The sequence below is a fragment of the Fulmarus glacialis genome, unplaced genomic scaffold (genome assembly GCF_000690835.1).
Source record: "Fulmarus glacialis isolate BGI_N327 unplaced genomic scaffold, ASM69083v1 scaffold15868, whole genome shotgun sequence".
NCBI classification, from domain to species: domain Eukaryota; kingdom Metazoa; phylum Chordata; class Aves; order Procellariiformes; family Procellariidae; genus Fulmarus; species Fulmarus glacialis.
In genome coordinates this window covers 10,255-25,808 of record NW_009230285.1, presented here as the reverse complement: position 1 = coordinate 25,808, position 15,554 = coordinate 10,255, and the positions used below count along the sequence as shown (strand labels likewise).

The 15,554-nt window shown below is 38.1% G+C and overlaps 1 protein-coding gene across 1 annotated transcript in view; it reads right to left on the bottom strand.

The window, feature by feature from the left end:
• Positions 1 to 4,719: 4,719 nt before the first annotated feature.
• The window catches only part of NELFA (negative elongation factor complex member A), a gene marked incomplete at its 5' end in the record, with an annotated part of 13,975 nt that continues 3,140 nt past the window's right edge, over positions 4,720 to 15,554 (bottom strand). Inside the window, 7 exons of the mRNA XM_009584170.1 lie at positions 4,720 to 5,077; positions 6,634 to 6,733; positions 7,762 to 8,018; positions 10,351 to 10,462; positions 12,812 to 12,900; positions 13,765 to 13,834; positions 14,020 to 14,150. Coding sequence (XP_009582465.1) covers positions 4,893 to 5,077; positions 6,634 to 6,733; positions 7,762 to 8,018; positions 10,351 to 10,462; positions 12,812 to 12,900; positions 13,765 to 13,834; positions 14,020 to 14,150 — 944 coding nt within the window. The remainder of the gene's footprint in view (positions 5,078 to 6,633; positions 6,734 to 7,761; positions 8,019 to 10,350; positions 10,463 to 12,811; positions 12,901 to 13,764; positions 13,835 to 14,019; positions 14,151 to 15,554) is intronic.

The window sequence follows — 15,554 nt, the reverse complement described above, 5'->3', positions numbered from 1 at the left end:
TGACCTGGAACAGAATTCCCTTCCCGGCTATTTGATAAGGTCGATCAGACACAGAAAAGAAAAAACTCAGACTATGTCTGGCACCGCACCAGCACAGGCAAGTGTAACAGAGCCACGTCACACAGCCGTACATAAGAAAATTAGAATGAAGCCAGCCATACACATCCATATAACTCAACATTGTAAGATAAGCTTTCATGTTTATCACACGATAAACCAGATAGAAATTATGCTCAGTATTTCTGAGTATGAAAATAGTTTCTGGAAAAAAAAAACACAACAAAAAAAACCTACCACAAAATAACACCAACCCCAAACCAAAAAACACCCACCTTCCGCAGCACTCTAAAATTAAGAGAAGCCACCACTGCTGTAACTCATCTAAAGAAGGTGTTAAAAAAAAATAGGATTTATTCCACACTTTCATACCATGTGGGCCATCCACAGAACCTGTGCATGGTATACCTTCCTTGTACCATCAGGGCTAGGCTGTGGCTCGAGTGCTTCAGTATACACACACCCATGCATTGTAGAGACACATCACCCAAGGTTAATCAGCTTTCAGTGAATCCGCCCAGAAAGCAAGAGCAGGTTATTTTGGTAACACCACCTACTCACAACTATCCTAACCAGCAAAACTAGCATATGTCAACTTTGAAGTGCATCTACAGAAGCAATGTGACATAAATCTAAAATGGATACACATTAACATGCAATCTGGCTGTTTGGTCTCAGGCTAGTGGTATTTGTCACCAATTCAACTGTTAGCACAATAAGCAACTTGATTATTAAAGAGAGTATCAGTCCATTTCCTTAGAAAATCTAAATTTTTATTATACATACTGTATTACACTGAAAATACGTACCCAAAGACAGAATATTTTGAATTTACAACTGTACAAAAAAACCAATAGAAAACATACGGGCTATGCTATAGATGTAACATTTTAAAAAATGACAGTTCTTGTTAAAGGCACCAGATTCCCAGAGGGCTCTGGCTTAACATTTTTTAGTCTTTTTTTCCAGTCAGATCTTACTATGAAAATGTGATTCACTCTTAAACTGTATAATGTCAAGTCTCAAGCTTCCTTCATCTAGACAAGTGGTCTGCACTTTGACACAACTTAGTGAGAGAAGTGACCAATTTCACACAGAGGTGTCAAGCAACTACCACAGACTCCTCCCCTTTGCATCCAGCATCCTATGGTATTTAACTCAAAGATTAAATGGCAAAGCTACCAGTGAAAATCAAGTTAACCCACAAAATACTGGCCCAACACTAGAGCGTTAACCATACTAAGCCTAGACCGTTTTGTATGGCGATAACTACAGAGCACTATGGTAGGAAAAGATGTTCTGTCTAAAAGGAAGATTGAATCTATGATCAGAACTCTTGCTCAGCATCCTCCTTGGGCTCACCTTCTTCATTACATTCATTTCACTCTTTCTGGTCCTCACGGTACTCATGAAAGAAAATGGAGCCTAAAGAAACCCAGCACTTTGCTGTAGGGCAAGTTGTTAAAGAAGCCTGGGTATGCATGTATGTGTTCTTTCTCCCCCAAGAATAAAAAGTTTGGGCAAGACAGGGAAAAAACACAAGACACTTTCATTGCTTCCTTCTCCAGTATTCCACCCTCTAAAATCAAATAAGCTAATTCATACCATGCCTAGGCTTGCACAGACAGGTGCTTCTTTACAAGCAAAGGCAAGAGAAGCTGCCTTGCTGAGGTGCAGTAATGCACTTTAGAAGTTTGGGCTTGCTATTTCCTAAAACTTCATGCTTACATAATTGCTTTAAGAATAAACTACTACTCTGGTCAATTTGTCAGTACATCTGCAAATTCTAGAGTCAACAAATGTTTTTTGTTAATCTTACAGCACACACTGAGCCTCACTCAATGGAATCCAGCTAACATCCAAGTGACTGAATATTAAAGACAAAAAATATTAAGTTCCAGGGCCAGATTTTGTTCTGTATGCAACAATTCCATTATACTGGAATTTAAATGTTGATGTTGCCTCTTCTGAATTGTCTGGCATTATCCCTACTTTCAGGCCACTAGTTCAATGATTTCATTCTCTGAACCAAAGAACTCCATGTAGTTTTACTTCTTACCGTATCATTTTAACAACGTTGCAAAAACTTCCTTTTCGTTAGGCATTTAAAAAAAACTTTCACAGATCAAGTTGAAGTAATGCTCTGGTATTGAGGGTCATAAAGTCACTTTAAAAATAAATTATTTTTGCAGTGTTAAATTGTCTCATCCTCATGACTTAACGGAATTAAAAATATACTATGCTTCTTTAAAATTTCAATTTATTGCATACGACTGACTTTAGACAAACAGGCCTGGAGACCAACTTTGTTATGCAGCAAATACAAATAGGTAGCAGCATGGTGAAGCTTCCTACACACAACTGCACTGAAATGACTCCACTGCATTCTAGAAGGGCTTCTTGAAGAGGAGACGGACAGCTGTCTCCATCCCGACAGCACAGGTCTGAAATGCAGACTTCTGCAGACTAAGTTTAGCGAGGGACCCCCATTAATCTCAAGTAAGCCAAAAGAGCCATCACACAGCAGCTCCTGATCACTACTGTCTTGCAAAGAGTCTTGCATCAACAATTTACAATGACAGTACATGCCCCTCAAGTCAGCCAATTTTCTAAAAGTTCCTTCTAAAAACTGTATTTGGTACTTGCAGCTTATCTAGCAAGCAGGAACAGTTAGACAGAAGTATCATACAAGTTTACAGAAAACTGGTCATCACAAAACTTTAAAAATCTGAATGCAGACACGAAAAGGAATGTCACTTTTCTTTAAACCTTTTTTTTTAAAAGATGAATACTTTCATATTCTATTATTAGCCCTTACTGTGTAATATACTATAGTCAAATAAGTTATAACCATGAAAACGCATTTCTACCGAACTCATTCTAAAAACTAAAACCTACTACTCATCCTCACCTGTCAGCCTGGTTTCTAGCTGTTTAAAGAAAAATCGCAATCAGAATCACAATCTACACTGCTTCTGAAATGGGGTAATTATGGGGAGGAGAGCCCCCAGTGTGACAGTTATACGTGAGTAACTTTCACACTAATACATGCACAACACTCCGTAATGGCAGCAGGTACCATCAAATAACTTGCCCACCACAGGAGCTAGAACATTCTGTATATTTGCTTAAATAAAGTTAAGAAATCTATACTTTTGGTCACATCTTAAAACACTGTAGAATACAGATTTTCTCATTATTTATACTTGCCCTCTCCTGTTGGATAATTTGTTTGAAAAACTAAAAACAGAATGCAACAAAAATTCCCCAGTAAAAAAAGACTCTCATCAATCATCTAAACATCTTTGTTAGTATGTAAGTGTACTTATGGGATTTGGTCTGCTTTCTTTTCAGAAAAAAAGAAAAAAGCCTCGTTTTGTCCTAAGAGTTCCACTTTAACATGAACTCTAATCAGCCCAAGGTACCTCCTCAGCAACAAAAAACCATTGTGCTACTCATCTTCGTATTTCTTCCTTCTAAGCACCGTTCCCAACCAAGCACAGCTCCACATACAAGTACTGGCAGAAACCAGACATTTAATCCAAATCTCCTTCAAATGATGAAGCCAAGTCTCCAAAGGATGAATCCTGAACTATGTACATAAGCCCTCTCAATAAATGCAAGCTTTATTTGTACTACTGAAGCCAGATTATACCAGTGGTGTGAACACAATTATAAAGATAAAAATGTGCTTCTACTAGAAGGGCACAAGCATAAGGCACATTTATATGCCAGAATAATTGTGGCCACATTAGTGATTATACTGATATAACTACACTGGTAAAAACCATAGCTACAGTCATTCAAAACTTTTTGGATCGGGATTTGGCAATCAAGTGCCTTATGACTGCTAAACCAAACATAAATTAACACTGCCTCAAGACAACAAATCTTCCTAACCACCTATATTCAGATACGTGTCACTCAACCATTTCTAGGGCCATTTTTAAATTAAGCTGCAGTTGGTCTTGAGATGTAATAGTATCACTTCCTCCCAAGTAAGTTATGCTGTTCAAAGGGCTTGCTATGCAAAAGCCATAAATCAACTTCTACCCTAAGACTTACATGGTAAAGAGCTATCACTTCCAGGCAGTGACAAGCCACCACTACTTTTCTTTTTTCTTAATTTTGATGTTTTTTTTCTTCAGAAAGTTACGATACTCAGTTTCTCTCAATCTCAAATAATGCCAAATATAGATTAACTCATGATGGGTATGGACGTTGACAATATAGCGAGTTAACAAAGCTGCTCAATCCCATCCTATGACCCAAGCATAAATAAGCTAAACATACAGTGGGTACCATTAGACACTGGACATCTACCACCTGCAATATTTAGTTATACTGCAGCTGAATTACAAAATAATCAAGCACTGACTGGTGGTGCTTTAAGTGTCCATTCTTACAATAGAACCCATGTAGCCAAAGAAAATATTTTTACAATAAAGATCTGTGCCCTCGTTTAATGGTAAACCGTGAATGACTGCGCAGTAGTCTTCTCTTCCGGTACTCAGAAGTAAATTGCTCCCATCTGTAATCTTTCAGTTGTCATCTCCTTTTCCAGCATCTTGAACTGTAGGAAAACAAAAACACACCAAAACTTTCCCCCTTAAGAACACCCTTCCCTCTCCCAAGATCAAAAAAAAAAAAAACCACACGAGTTTGACACCATCTTCTTCTGCGTTCAGTAAGCCCAATTAGGTTGAAGAGCCACAAGTTTTACTCTGGAGGGTAATAAGAAATGTACACACGAATGCCATTTTGTACAGTTGACATACTCTATGAGCTGGTTGACTCTAAGCTTGATTTGGTCCAGTCTGCTGTTGCTGCATCTCTTAGGAAACATTAGTTATAGGTTTGTACTTCTTGAATCTGGTCCATTCACCAGTAGCATAGTTCATCTCAAAGACCGTATCAACCAACATAGTGGTGCTGCCAGTGCCATCTGCCTTTGGTAAATCTTCTGTATGCTCACTAAGTTTAATTTGGATGATGTCACCTTGCTCTTGGCAAGGATTCTCTGTGAAAACAAGAATAGGAACAAATTATACATTTCAGTACTGTATTAGAAAAGGTAAAGAGCACTTGATGGAGATTCTAAACCTTACGCTAGAAAAAAAACCCCCAAAGCCAACAAACAAAACCCCAAACCCAAAACTGAGCAAGTAATGTCACTAATAAACATAGCCACACAAAGATCTTCCTCCCTCCATACATCACAGGCTGAGTTTTAAGGATAACAAAACCAGACCCCAAAAGATGAACCCTAAGGCTAAAGTAACTGGAAGAACAACAAAAGGGGGACTAAAGCATGCCAATGCAATTTCTGTCTGCCTCAAGAACCGTAAGAGAAGCTTATATTTAAATGGGAGTTGGTGAACTTGAACTACCAGAGTTACTTTATTTGGGATACAGTGCCTCAACAATTTTCAGCTATTCTGGAAGCCCAAACAGCTTCACTAAAATCACTCATCCAAGACAGTTCCATTCCAGCAGAACTACTGAACACTCAGGAAGCTTAAGAATATCATAGTTGGCAGTTATTTTCCCAACCCTAAGCAGGTGCTGACATTATTACTGAAGGAATTCATATAGTTATATACTTATCTATATATGCATACATGAATATATATATAAAAACACACACACGTGTACACTTTCAAATTAGTATTTTGCCTCGCATTACAAAAAACTGTCCATGTAGATATTAAAGTACACCCTCCTACTGCAATTTGAAGTAGCATCTAGTACTAAGAGCACCATCATTAATGCAAGATACACAAAACTTTCTTAAAGCCCAAGGGATCATCACAGTAACTCTACCCTGCTCATCTTCAAAAATGTATTGCATTAATCCAAATGCATGAGCCACATTTAGGCTCCAGCACTCCAGTGATAAGAGCCCTCAAATACCAAATTAGAAACCAGAGCTAGTGCAGATGATAGAGTTCACTTAAGGACTCTTAAGCCCCTTCTCATCTTACATCTGATAATCTTCTGGGTAAAACAGCCTTGGTCTATCAAGGCCAATATATGACAGGATCTAGCTACGAGACAGATTATTTCCCTGTGACTCACAGCACCTGTGGTTACCTAAAGTCTCCAAGACAACAGTTGCTACATTTCTAATGCTAAGGAAGTGGCAAAGAGGCTCTATACTACCCAGCCTGTACCTCAACTTGCCATGAAAGAACTTAAATTCATTGGTCTTTTAGACAGACTACTAGGACCTAACCAGTCTGTTCACTGTTCTAACTGGCTGCCTTGTTTCTCCTCAACCCCTAAGCCATGATATTACGTGTATTCAGCTATGTATATATTGTTTTTAGCAGCTGCTCTGACAGACTGTTTGACTTACTGGAAATAGACCCTAAAGACCCATTTCCAGGTAGAACTAAAGTAGTTAGAACTGTAATCCATAAAACTACATACAGTGCAGAGTAAAGGAAAGAGTCCCATACATACAGAGTAAAGCTAAAGCAAGAGTCTTGCACTCACATATGCACATTTAGAAATGCTAGGCTGTATTTCAGATGTGGGAATTCAAAAGCAAGCTAAACGAGTCTCAATACATGCCTCTGGATCCTGCCATGAATCCAAGTATTAGAGCCTTTTCTGGCCTTGTAACTTTGTTTGCAGTCTTGAACATTTCCTGTGCAGCATACATTTGCTCCCTCTGCAACAGATACAGCAAATATGAATTCCAGTGGAGAAAACTGCCAGCAGGTACCATATTAATACCCACAGACAAGCATAAGAGCAAGATGAAAGTTTGTAGACCTACAAAAAGTAAACAAAAAAAGCCTTAACCTCAAGGCTTTCACTCTTTAATGCTTACACTTAACACTTAGAGCAGTGACAACTGAATTCTGAAACTGGAAAAAAACCCACCTTTAAATAGTTACAGAAACATGTGCTAAGAGACTTAATGTTTACATTATCAATTTTGTGTTCTTTATGACATTAGGGAAGAAGGAGAAAAGACTCAATGCTTCCTTTTTCTTTAATAAATGTAGTAGAGGTACTGAAAAAGTCACCCAGTTTCTTAAAGTTCAGATCTTTCAAGGCAGGCTTACAGATGTGCTTAGCAAAGTCTTCAAATCAGTTGCATCTTGAATTAGTTACCTGCTTATCTTCAAGCATATATGTAATATATACCAACATACCAGCAGTAAGAAGCTTCAGGAGATAAGTAATTGCTGTTGAATTTAGTTTCCTCACTGCTCTCAGGCTTTAAAAGATGTGTAATGGGGCAGTGAGGGGATTAAGAAATAAAAGCTTTTGCCTTAGAATAATCTATTGATATCTTTTCTCCTACCACTGCAATGATAGGATCCTTTTTAGCAGCTTACATTATATGCAATTGGCTAGGCAACAGCTCTGCTGGAAACACACCTTTCTCCCAAAATTCTTCATAACAAGTAACACAACATTATTTTACATAATAAATAGCAGTAAATAAAGACATCTTACTGTAATATAACACTGCACAACTAGAAGCGTTGTGATTAACATTTTTACAACAGCAATGCTAGCAAAGCCATGAAACATTTTAATTATCTTTGGTTATAAAAAAGCAGCCTCAACCACTCCATGATCCAAAGGCCAGGAACTGCCAACATACTAAAGCAGATCCATAATAAAAATTAGCATTTTCCAATCTGCATCAAAAGCAGCAGTCAAAAAGAACCTGGTTTCACTTACTGTGAGAGAGAGGCTTTTTTTCGGTGGTGGCTGTTGCTGAGTTTGGGGGGCCACTTGTGGTGCTTGTGCCGCAGGGGAAATGGCAGGAGGTGTAGTTGGTGTTAGGGGTGAGGTAGGTGTAGCTGCAGGTGGATTAGAGTTACTATTGTACATGGGTGTTCTTTGTTTGAATTGTGCAGGAAGAGTTGTGGTAGCATTTGGAGCTGCAGGCTCTTCAGTCTGTCTGTTAGTTTGCAAGGCCTCTCGTGCAGAGCCAGCTGCCAAAACCAATCAGGATAATTAAAACCATTATAATCCACAAACAGGGATTAGCATCACCAACGGCTTTTAAAGAAAACTAAGAATTCTGATTGTTCCATTTTAGTACCACAATTCAACATAATATCTATATGAAAAATTGAAGAGCTAATGCTCTTTCCACTCGATTATCTTTAGCAGTAATTAGACAATTGAGTGACTAGCTGTCCAATATGGATTACACTATATTTAGCATCAAATTTGATATTTAATGGATATCAGATTTATTAAATTGGAACTGCTTTATTTACTTTTTAGCTTCTATTGCTATAACAACTGTACTCTGACCCTACCAGGATTATTGCTGTACTGTTACGTAGAAGCCAAAACCATAAAAATATTTAATCAGATTTTACCTAATGTAGCAGCAGCTTCCAAAGGAAATGGTAATTAAGTCTCTGCCAGTAACAAATACTGAAAATACACCAGTACTTAAACAGATGACAAAATTAAATGCAGTCTTCACAAATCACACATTATTTAAACACTAACTGCTAGGAGGGTTAAAACCCCACAGTATTGACAAGTCCTAACTCTGTTATTTCTCAAAGTTGATCCATCCAGCTGCACTTAAGGGAGTTATTATTCCAAACCTGGCTGCAGGTGGAGGTTACATATATGATCGAGTTACTGTGATTTCGTAAGTTACCATCTGCCCAGCAAACAGTAATTACCCACTGCACACTCTAGCCAGTTACACTCTTTTGCAGCTCTTAGACACAGGCACAGCTGCTTAAGCACCTTTCACAAATCTCATGAGGTTTAAGCTAATCTATTCACATTGTGTTCACAGTAGTCTAAAAGGCAGATAAAGACCAGAGCTATGCTGATGCCTTTCAGATCAGATTTTAGAGAATGAGAGGTCTACCACTCTCCATCTAGGCAGAGATACACATTGGTTTTAACAATACGGCTATTATCCAGTAATATGTGGAACAGGACAGTGAACACTTGAGCGGACAAACATTTGTAACAGTTAGTTACCCCTTAATTCTGTACAAATCTCTTAAGTTTTATTATTGGCTCCCTCTCATGTCAGAATAACTGACTTGCATAAAGTAACATGTCTTAATTTTGCAACCTCAGATTGTATGAACCCAAATCTACAGATCTTCTGTGTGCATCTTATATCAAGGAAACAGTTTTATATTCCTTGTCCATAAGAAAAGCTAGATATCCCATCCTCCAGAAGGAAAAAGTAAGTTAGAAAAAAACCAGAGAACAAAGACAATAGAGAATTTTAAACTAGGCTTTTCCTGCTGTTGAATACAATGCCAAGACTCTGGAAAATAATACTAGCTGCTGACAACACTGATGTGTTCCTGGCTGCACTCCTTCTGGAGATGCCAATTTTCTGCCAGAGAAAGATTCGCATGGACCTTCAGAGAGATTCTGAACTGTTTCAGGGCCAAGTGAACCGATCAGTTTTTGCATATGCATTTTTCTATAGTGACCAACATGCCACAGCTCACATGCATAAAGACAAACATTACAGTACCAAATTGCAACAAGCAAGAGTAAAAATAATGCATTAAACTGAAACGTTGATTCTCTGTTAACTGCAAGGTCTGGTAATGAATCCCAGTCACGCACATCTGTTAGTGCAAACTGATACATTCCTTTAAGACTTTACATGCAGCAAGGAAGGAAAAGTAAAACCAAGTGTGTTAAAATAAAAGGTGTAGAAATAGAGGATTTGTACGAATACTATTTTTTACTATAGGTAATTTTCTAGAATTGAAAATAACGTCGCACTTTTCAAAATATGCAGAAGCTCAGCTATTATCAACCAGACTATTATAAAAAGGTAAAAGGAAAATGGATGGCTTGATTCCAGCCTGTGTGAAAACTAATACGTACTTGCCTCTAGAAACATATCTGACTCTTGAAAGCAACTGTTTTGTAAGTGCATGCATATGGATGTGTGTATGGAGTATATACTCTGGACTTTTGTGTATTACTGGTGTCTCTTTAGGGATTAAAAAAATGCTGGATTTTCTATTACAGAGTAAAGAAAAAAAACCGCAAACAGTAAATTGCTTTGCTTGCTTGACTTAACTAGCAGTCATTTTAAGACTTAAAAACAACAAGCATTTTCTTTATTTAGGTTAAATGACATGTTTGGTTACCCAAAACCCAAAGGCTGGGTTCCTGCAATGGATTTTTAGACTGCTAAGGTTAAGTTTCACTAGAATTGAGGGATAGTAGGTTTGTAAATAAAAGAAAAGCTAGACAGTAAAACTGTATAGAGTTGGAGGTATTGGGTCCCAAAAGCAAATAAGAATCTTTTACCTGGCTGTGTTTCAGAGCTTGGGATATATGAGGAAGACGGCACCACACTGGGGGTAGCAGGTAAGTAACTTGTAGAAGGTAGTGCAGGCTCATTGTTCAATGAGCCAAGTTTCTGTAAAACAGAAAAGAAAGTGTTATAGCCATACTGCATATATTCACGCACTGTTTCTGCATTTTAAATACAGTTTCAACATAGTTCTGCTACGATATTCCTTTTGGGAACTTAATCATGGACTCCTCTGTTAGGGCAACCTTAACTCCCTATACAACCTTCAGACATTAGAATTACCCTAGGAGATAAAAAGCAGCTTTTATTTCCCCTAATTCAGATCAAAGTTGCTTCCCAAGGCACAGTCTGAGCCAGGAAAAAATACTATTACAGAGAATGTACTTCTGCAAAGAAAGTCAAGCTGCTGTTCCTTTGTCCCATTCCTCAGCTGGTAGGGTGGAGACCAGATGATGAAGTTTGTGCAGATGGTACTCACTGAAGAATTACACTATAGAAGTAAGTGATCTTCTCCCTGAGCACACATGCTTTTCACTATTAGCAAGCAGAAACGTGTGTTCATCCATGGGCAAAAGACCTACTAAAATATCACCCAGGAGAACGCAAAGGCCTCTGGGACATAAACAAGCAGAAGGCAGCAGTAAAAGCACAGGTAAAACCCTGTTTCCACTGCAACAGGCAGTCAACACCAACATGATGGATGTCATCTAAGATTAAGCCAAAGAAAACGCTACATTTTGTACTTAACTATATGATATTGCACACACAGCATAAAGACAACAGCATGGTATCTCTATGAAGATCTTCACTTTAGTCCAATCCAGCCTTATAAACATAAGGAGTTGACAGAGGAAAGAAGTTTTGGGGGAGTAAGTCTAGCAGACAAATCATTTAAGGTAGCCTTACTAGACAAAAGAAAGATGGATATTCTGCAAAATGTGGAGCTTGCCAAAAAAGATACTCTTAGCACTCTGCAGAAAGATAGGCAGTGACCTTCACTCCTGACACAGGCCTACCAATATCTGCCTATATGTTGTTTTTGGCACATGTGCTGTAGATTGCTACCCCCACAACCAGGGGACCAATGTTGCATGTGCTTACCATTAGGTTCTAGAGGAAAAAATGCCTGGCTCACCAACCAAACCACAGGTCTTTCAAATAGAGTGCTCTCCAAAAGCAAGTGTTGCATGTCAACACATGGACTTAAAGAGGCAGAGGTAATCACGATCACTTTAAATTTGGAACACGAGAAGACACTTAAGATTTGAGATGGATTTCTGTCATCCCAAGAGGCTTGCAAACACTGGATGCAGCAGCCTCAAATAATCTATTAGTATCTGAAGAACCCAGTTGTCCAAATTAATTCCAGGCCAAGGCTTGCTGGAATAGAACAGGCAGTTTCTAACTCAGAAGTGGGGGGGGAGGACCTAACATTCTTGTAAAAGCTATGTCCTGACTGAGAAAACATATAGCTGCACCACAGTTTTTCTAATGCACTGTATCTAAAAAAATAGGAAAAAAAACCCCTACACACAAGTCCCCCCCACCTCCCACTCCCCAACTGAACTACCTCTAGCAACAGGTTAGCTTTTTCAGTAGATCATAAACAACTTCTGGATTAAAAAAAAAAACCAACAAAAAAACTCCCCCAAAAACACCGTTAAGAGAAGGAGCTGCCACCTCTGAACTTTATGGGTTTTAAGAAGCACAAATTTATAAGCCATGGGTAATTTGGACGGAGATCAATTCCACTGTATTTCTCCTCCCCTTTCAGTAGTAATGGGACTGGCTAAGCCTAGTTACAGACAGGTTTGGAGACCTCAGAAAAAGCTGCCTTCTGGATTAAGCATCAATTCTCAAAGATTACAAGCTAAAAATGAAGAAAAGAACCAGAGAAGGGTACTAGCATGTAAGTTCTTTTCTCAAGCCAGAAGACAGATCAGTTGTAAAGACTTCTTTCTTACTTGGCTGCTTATATTCAGCTATCCCTCCTGGGCACAGGCCAATGACAAGTGCTCCTCACTGAGGCTTCTGTGGACACTATTCCACTAGGGTCACAAAGGATGCACAAGGCACAGAGTAAAACCTGCAGGAACTCCTGAAAGTGATTCTACCTCTCTAGGGTCAAAGAGCCCTCCTATCCCTTTCATCTCTGACAGAAGACTACAATCCTCAGTTACAGAAATGCCATACCCCATCACAAACTTAAAATAGCAACAAGAAAACAATCAAAAACTTTACTTACATCCTGCTTTGAATTTTTTATCTAGTTTGCTGAAAATATAATGGAATTTGGAAATAATTATGTGAAGATTTTTACATTAAGAGGCACGTTTCAACAAGTTAGTAAAATATCATTACAGTGTTTAAGTGTTTTAGAATAACATCCATCATGGTTTCCTTTTTTTTTTTGGTTGGTTGGTTTTTGTTTGTTTTGGTTTTGTTTGGTTTTACCTGTGTAGACACAAGGCCAGCAGCATAATCTGGGGTAGCGTTTTCTACTACGGTTTCTTCTTTGGCTTGCTTTTCAACAACTTCTGTATCTATTGCATAAAAATAGAAGTCAGTTCAAGGAAGTTTTCTGAAATAATGAATTAGGTTTTTTTTTTTTAAACAAAAGATATAAAAATGCATTTCTCAAAGTCCTTAAAGAGGTATATGCTGAAAGGTTGGTAGATACAGTAATATCATACACAATTTTATAATCAACCCAATTATGAACTGAACCACAATGTATATCCATCAAGATACAGTAACTGAGTAATTAGGCAGAACTGGCTAATTTCATGCTATTAGAAAGCATCAAAACCAAAGCAAAAATTTAATTGCAATTATGATTTTGTTCTGAAATGGTACTCATTTTTTTGGTGACAATACAAAAAAGTCGTTTTGGGACAAATATGCTGCCTAGTGTATCTTCCTGATATGGTTAAGTAGAGCACTGCACTGTCACTTCACTTAAGAGCAGTACATCAGATATTATTCACTTGTTAAGATCTCTCAGCCAGAATTTTGGAGTGCGCTATGAATTTTTTCAACATTACTTTCAATTAATTTACTTGGCCACACAGCCAGTAGAAATAAGCATTCCAAAATAGAACAATTCCAGTACTGAAGCCACTCACACACCTATGTGCTGCCCAAAGCATAGCCGACTAGTTCAATCCTTTCAGGCAGCTGAGTCAAGTTATTACCTAGGCACATGGCAGTATGATTAGGAGCATTGGAAAAAGAAAAAAAAAAAGATGAAAATCCTCCCTTAAAGTGTTTTTGGTTTGGGTTCCCCCCCTCCCTTTAAGGTTTAGCTGAAGAGAACTTTTAACAAATGAAGAACAAAATGGTACTAGAAATCTAGATCCTATTTGCAGGTATATTAATAGCCTTTGTAAGCAGCATGCTATACCAACCTAATGTCTTTCTTCTTCTCTTTGCTTCACGGCCAGCACCTACCATATCCAGCTCAGAGATATCTAGAAGCTAAAAAGACAGACCATAGAGAACTTAATAACCATTGTTAAATTTATGTAGTTGATCTCTAAACATTGTCTGTAATTTTTGCTTTACTATATTGATACTTGATTCAAAACAGCATCAGAAATTCACTTTAGATCAAGGAGGAGAACTGAGCAGGAAAGCAAGAGACTAAGAAAGAGTGCACCTACCTTTACTCCTCTTTCTTTGCGCAAAGGTGTTCTTGAAGGAGGAATAGGGGTTCTGTTTCCAGAAGGACTAAATACACTAGGTGCTGAAGTACTCCTGAATGGAGCTTGTTTTGGTATTCCTTTGAGTGGTGCTTAGGGAAGATCAAAAAAGGCAACAATTGTAATTATAGAATCACAGAATCATTAAGGTTGGAAAAGACCTCTAAGATCATCAAGTCCAACCACCAACTCAACACCACATGCCTACTAAACCATGTCCCTAAAATTATGTTTAATTAGTTATGAAAAACAATAATACGGAGTTCTTTGCCTTTTCCCCTTCTTAATGCACGCACCTCCTCCCCTTTAACTTCAAATGTTTATAATGCGGAAATGGCTATAATACACTACATGTCCCTCAAAGGTCAGATTAGGTTTTACCCTTTGAACAACGAGTAAGAGCCAATCTCTAGGCTAATGCTTGCAACCCCATTCTACATGAAATAATTAAACAGGTGCACTGCTATCAAAATATGTTTTTCCTACATACATCGATGCTTTCCTTACTAATAACAAATAAACTTTGAACACATAAAAAGGTATTGGGCATGAATGTTCTGAATCCAATTACCGCTGAAGTTGCTCTTTGAACTGGAAGATCTAGTTACTTGGTAAAACTGAATTTAATCAAAGATTCTTAGCCAAGCTTCTGCCAGGGCTAAGGGCTCATAATATACTGGAAAAGTAAATTACAGCTTCACACAGGGGTTTGAAATTCTGGAGATGCTGTTTGCACAAGGAGGAGGATCCAATTTGGGTCTATATTGCGAACAGAAAACCTGCTGTCTCAATACTCAGTAGAAACTGCTACACCTGTAAGAAGCTGTTTTCCCCAACATTACGCTGTTACCCTTCTACCTCACGCTTAATATAAGCGCTGAAGACAGCATTCTTTCATCAACTGTTAAAAAATTAGGGACACATATTACATATCTGTCAGGTCTTTGAGCTTCCTGACAATCACATCATACCCTACAATTTGAAGATAAACACAGAATTTCAGTTTGAAGTTAGATACTCTTTATCTCTCTATATGTTGTACTGAAAACCTTTTTACCATAGGACAATCCTCTCTGACCAATGTGAGTAAGTTTCAGCAGAGTAAACCCCAGCTGGTCCCATAACTCATATTTCTAGAGACCACCTGGTTCTAAAGTCCAAGTCTAAAAACTAGCTTTATTAGTTCAACGGCTAAAGAGAACGCCAAGAACAACTAATGGTCGATTTCTGCACTGGGACAATTTTTAGTTCAAATTACAACTACATTTCTTGCATTTCCTGCATGAACATGTGGCCAAACTTTGATGCTCAAAACCACATCTTAAATAGCCTCAACAAAGTACTTCATACTTCTAGCCATCACACCAAGAAATCACTCAAGTTTTACACCTCAGCATCATATTGGTGGTCAGAAAAGTTATACCTGTGCAGTGATTTAAAGCATATAACTAATTTTGAACCCTCCTCTTGCTCCTAGTCAAAAACTTATTTGAAAA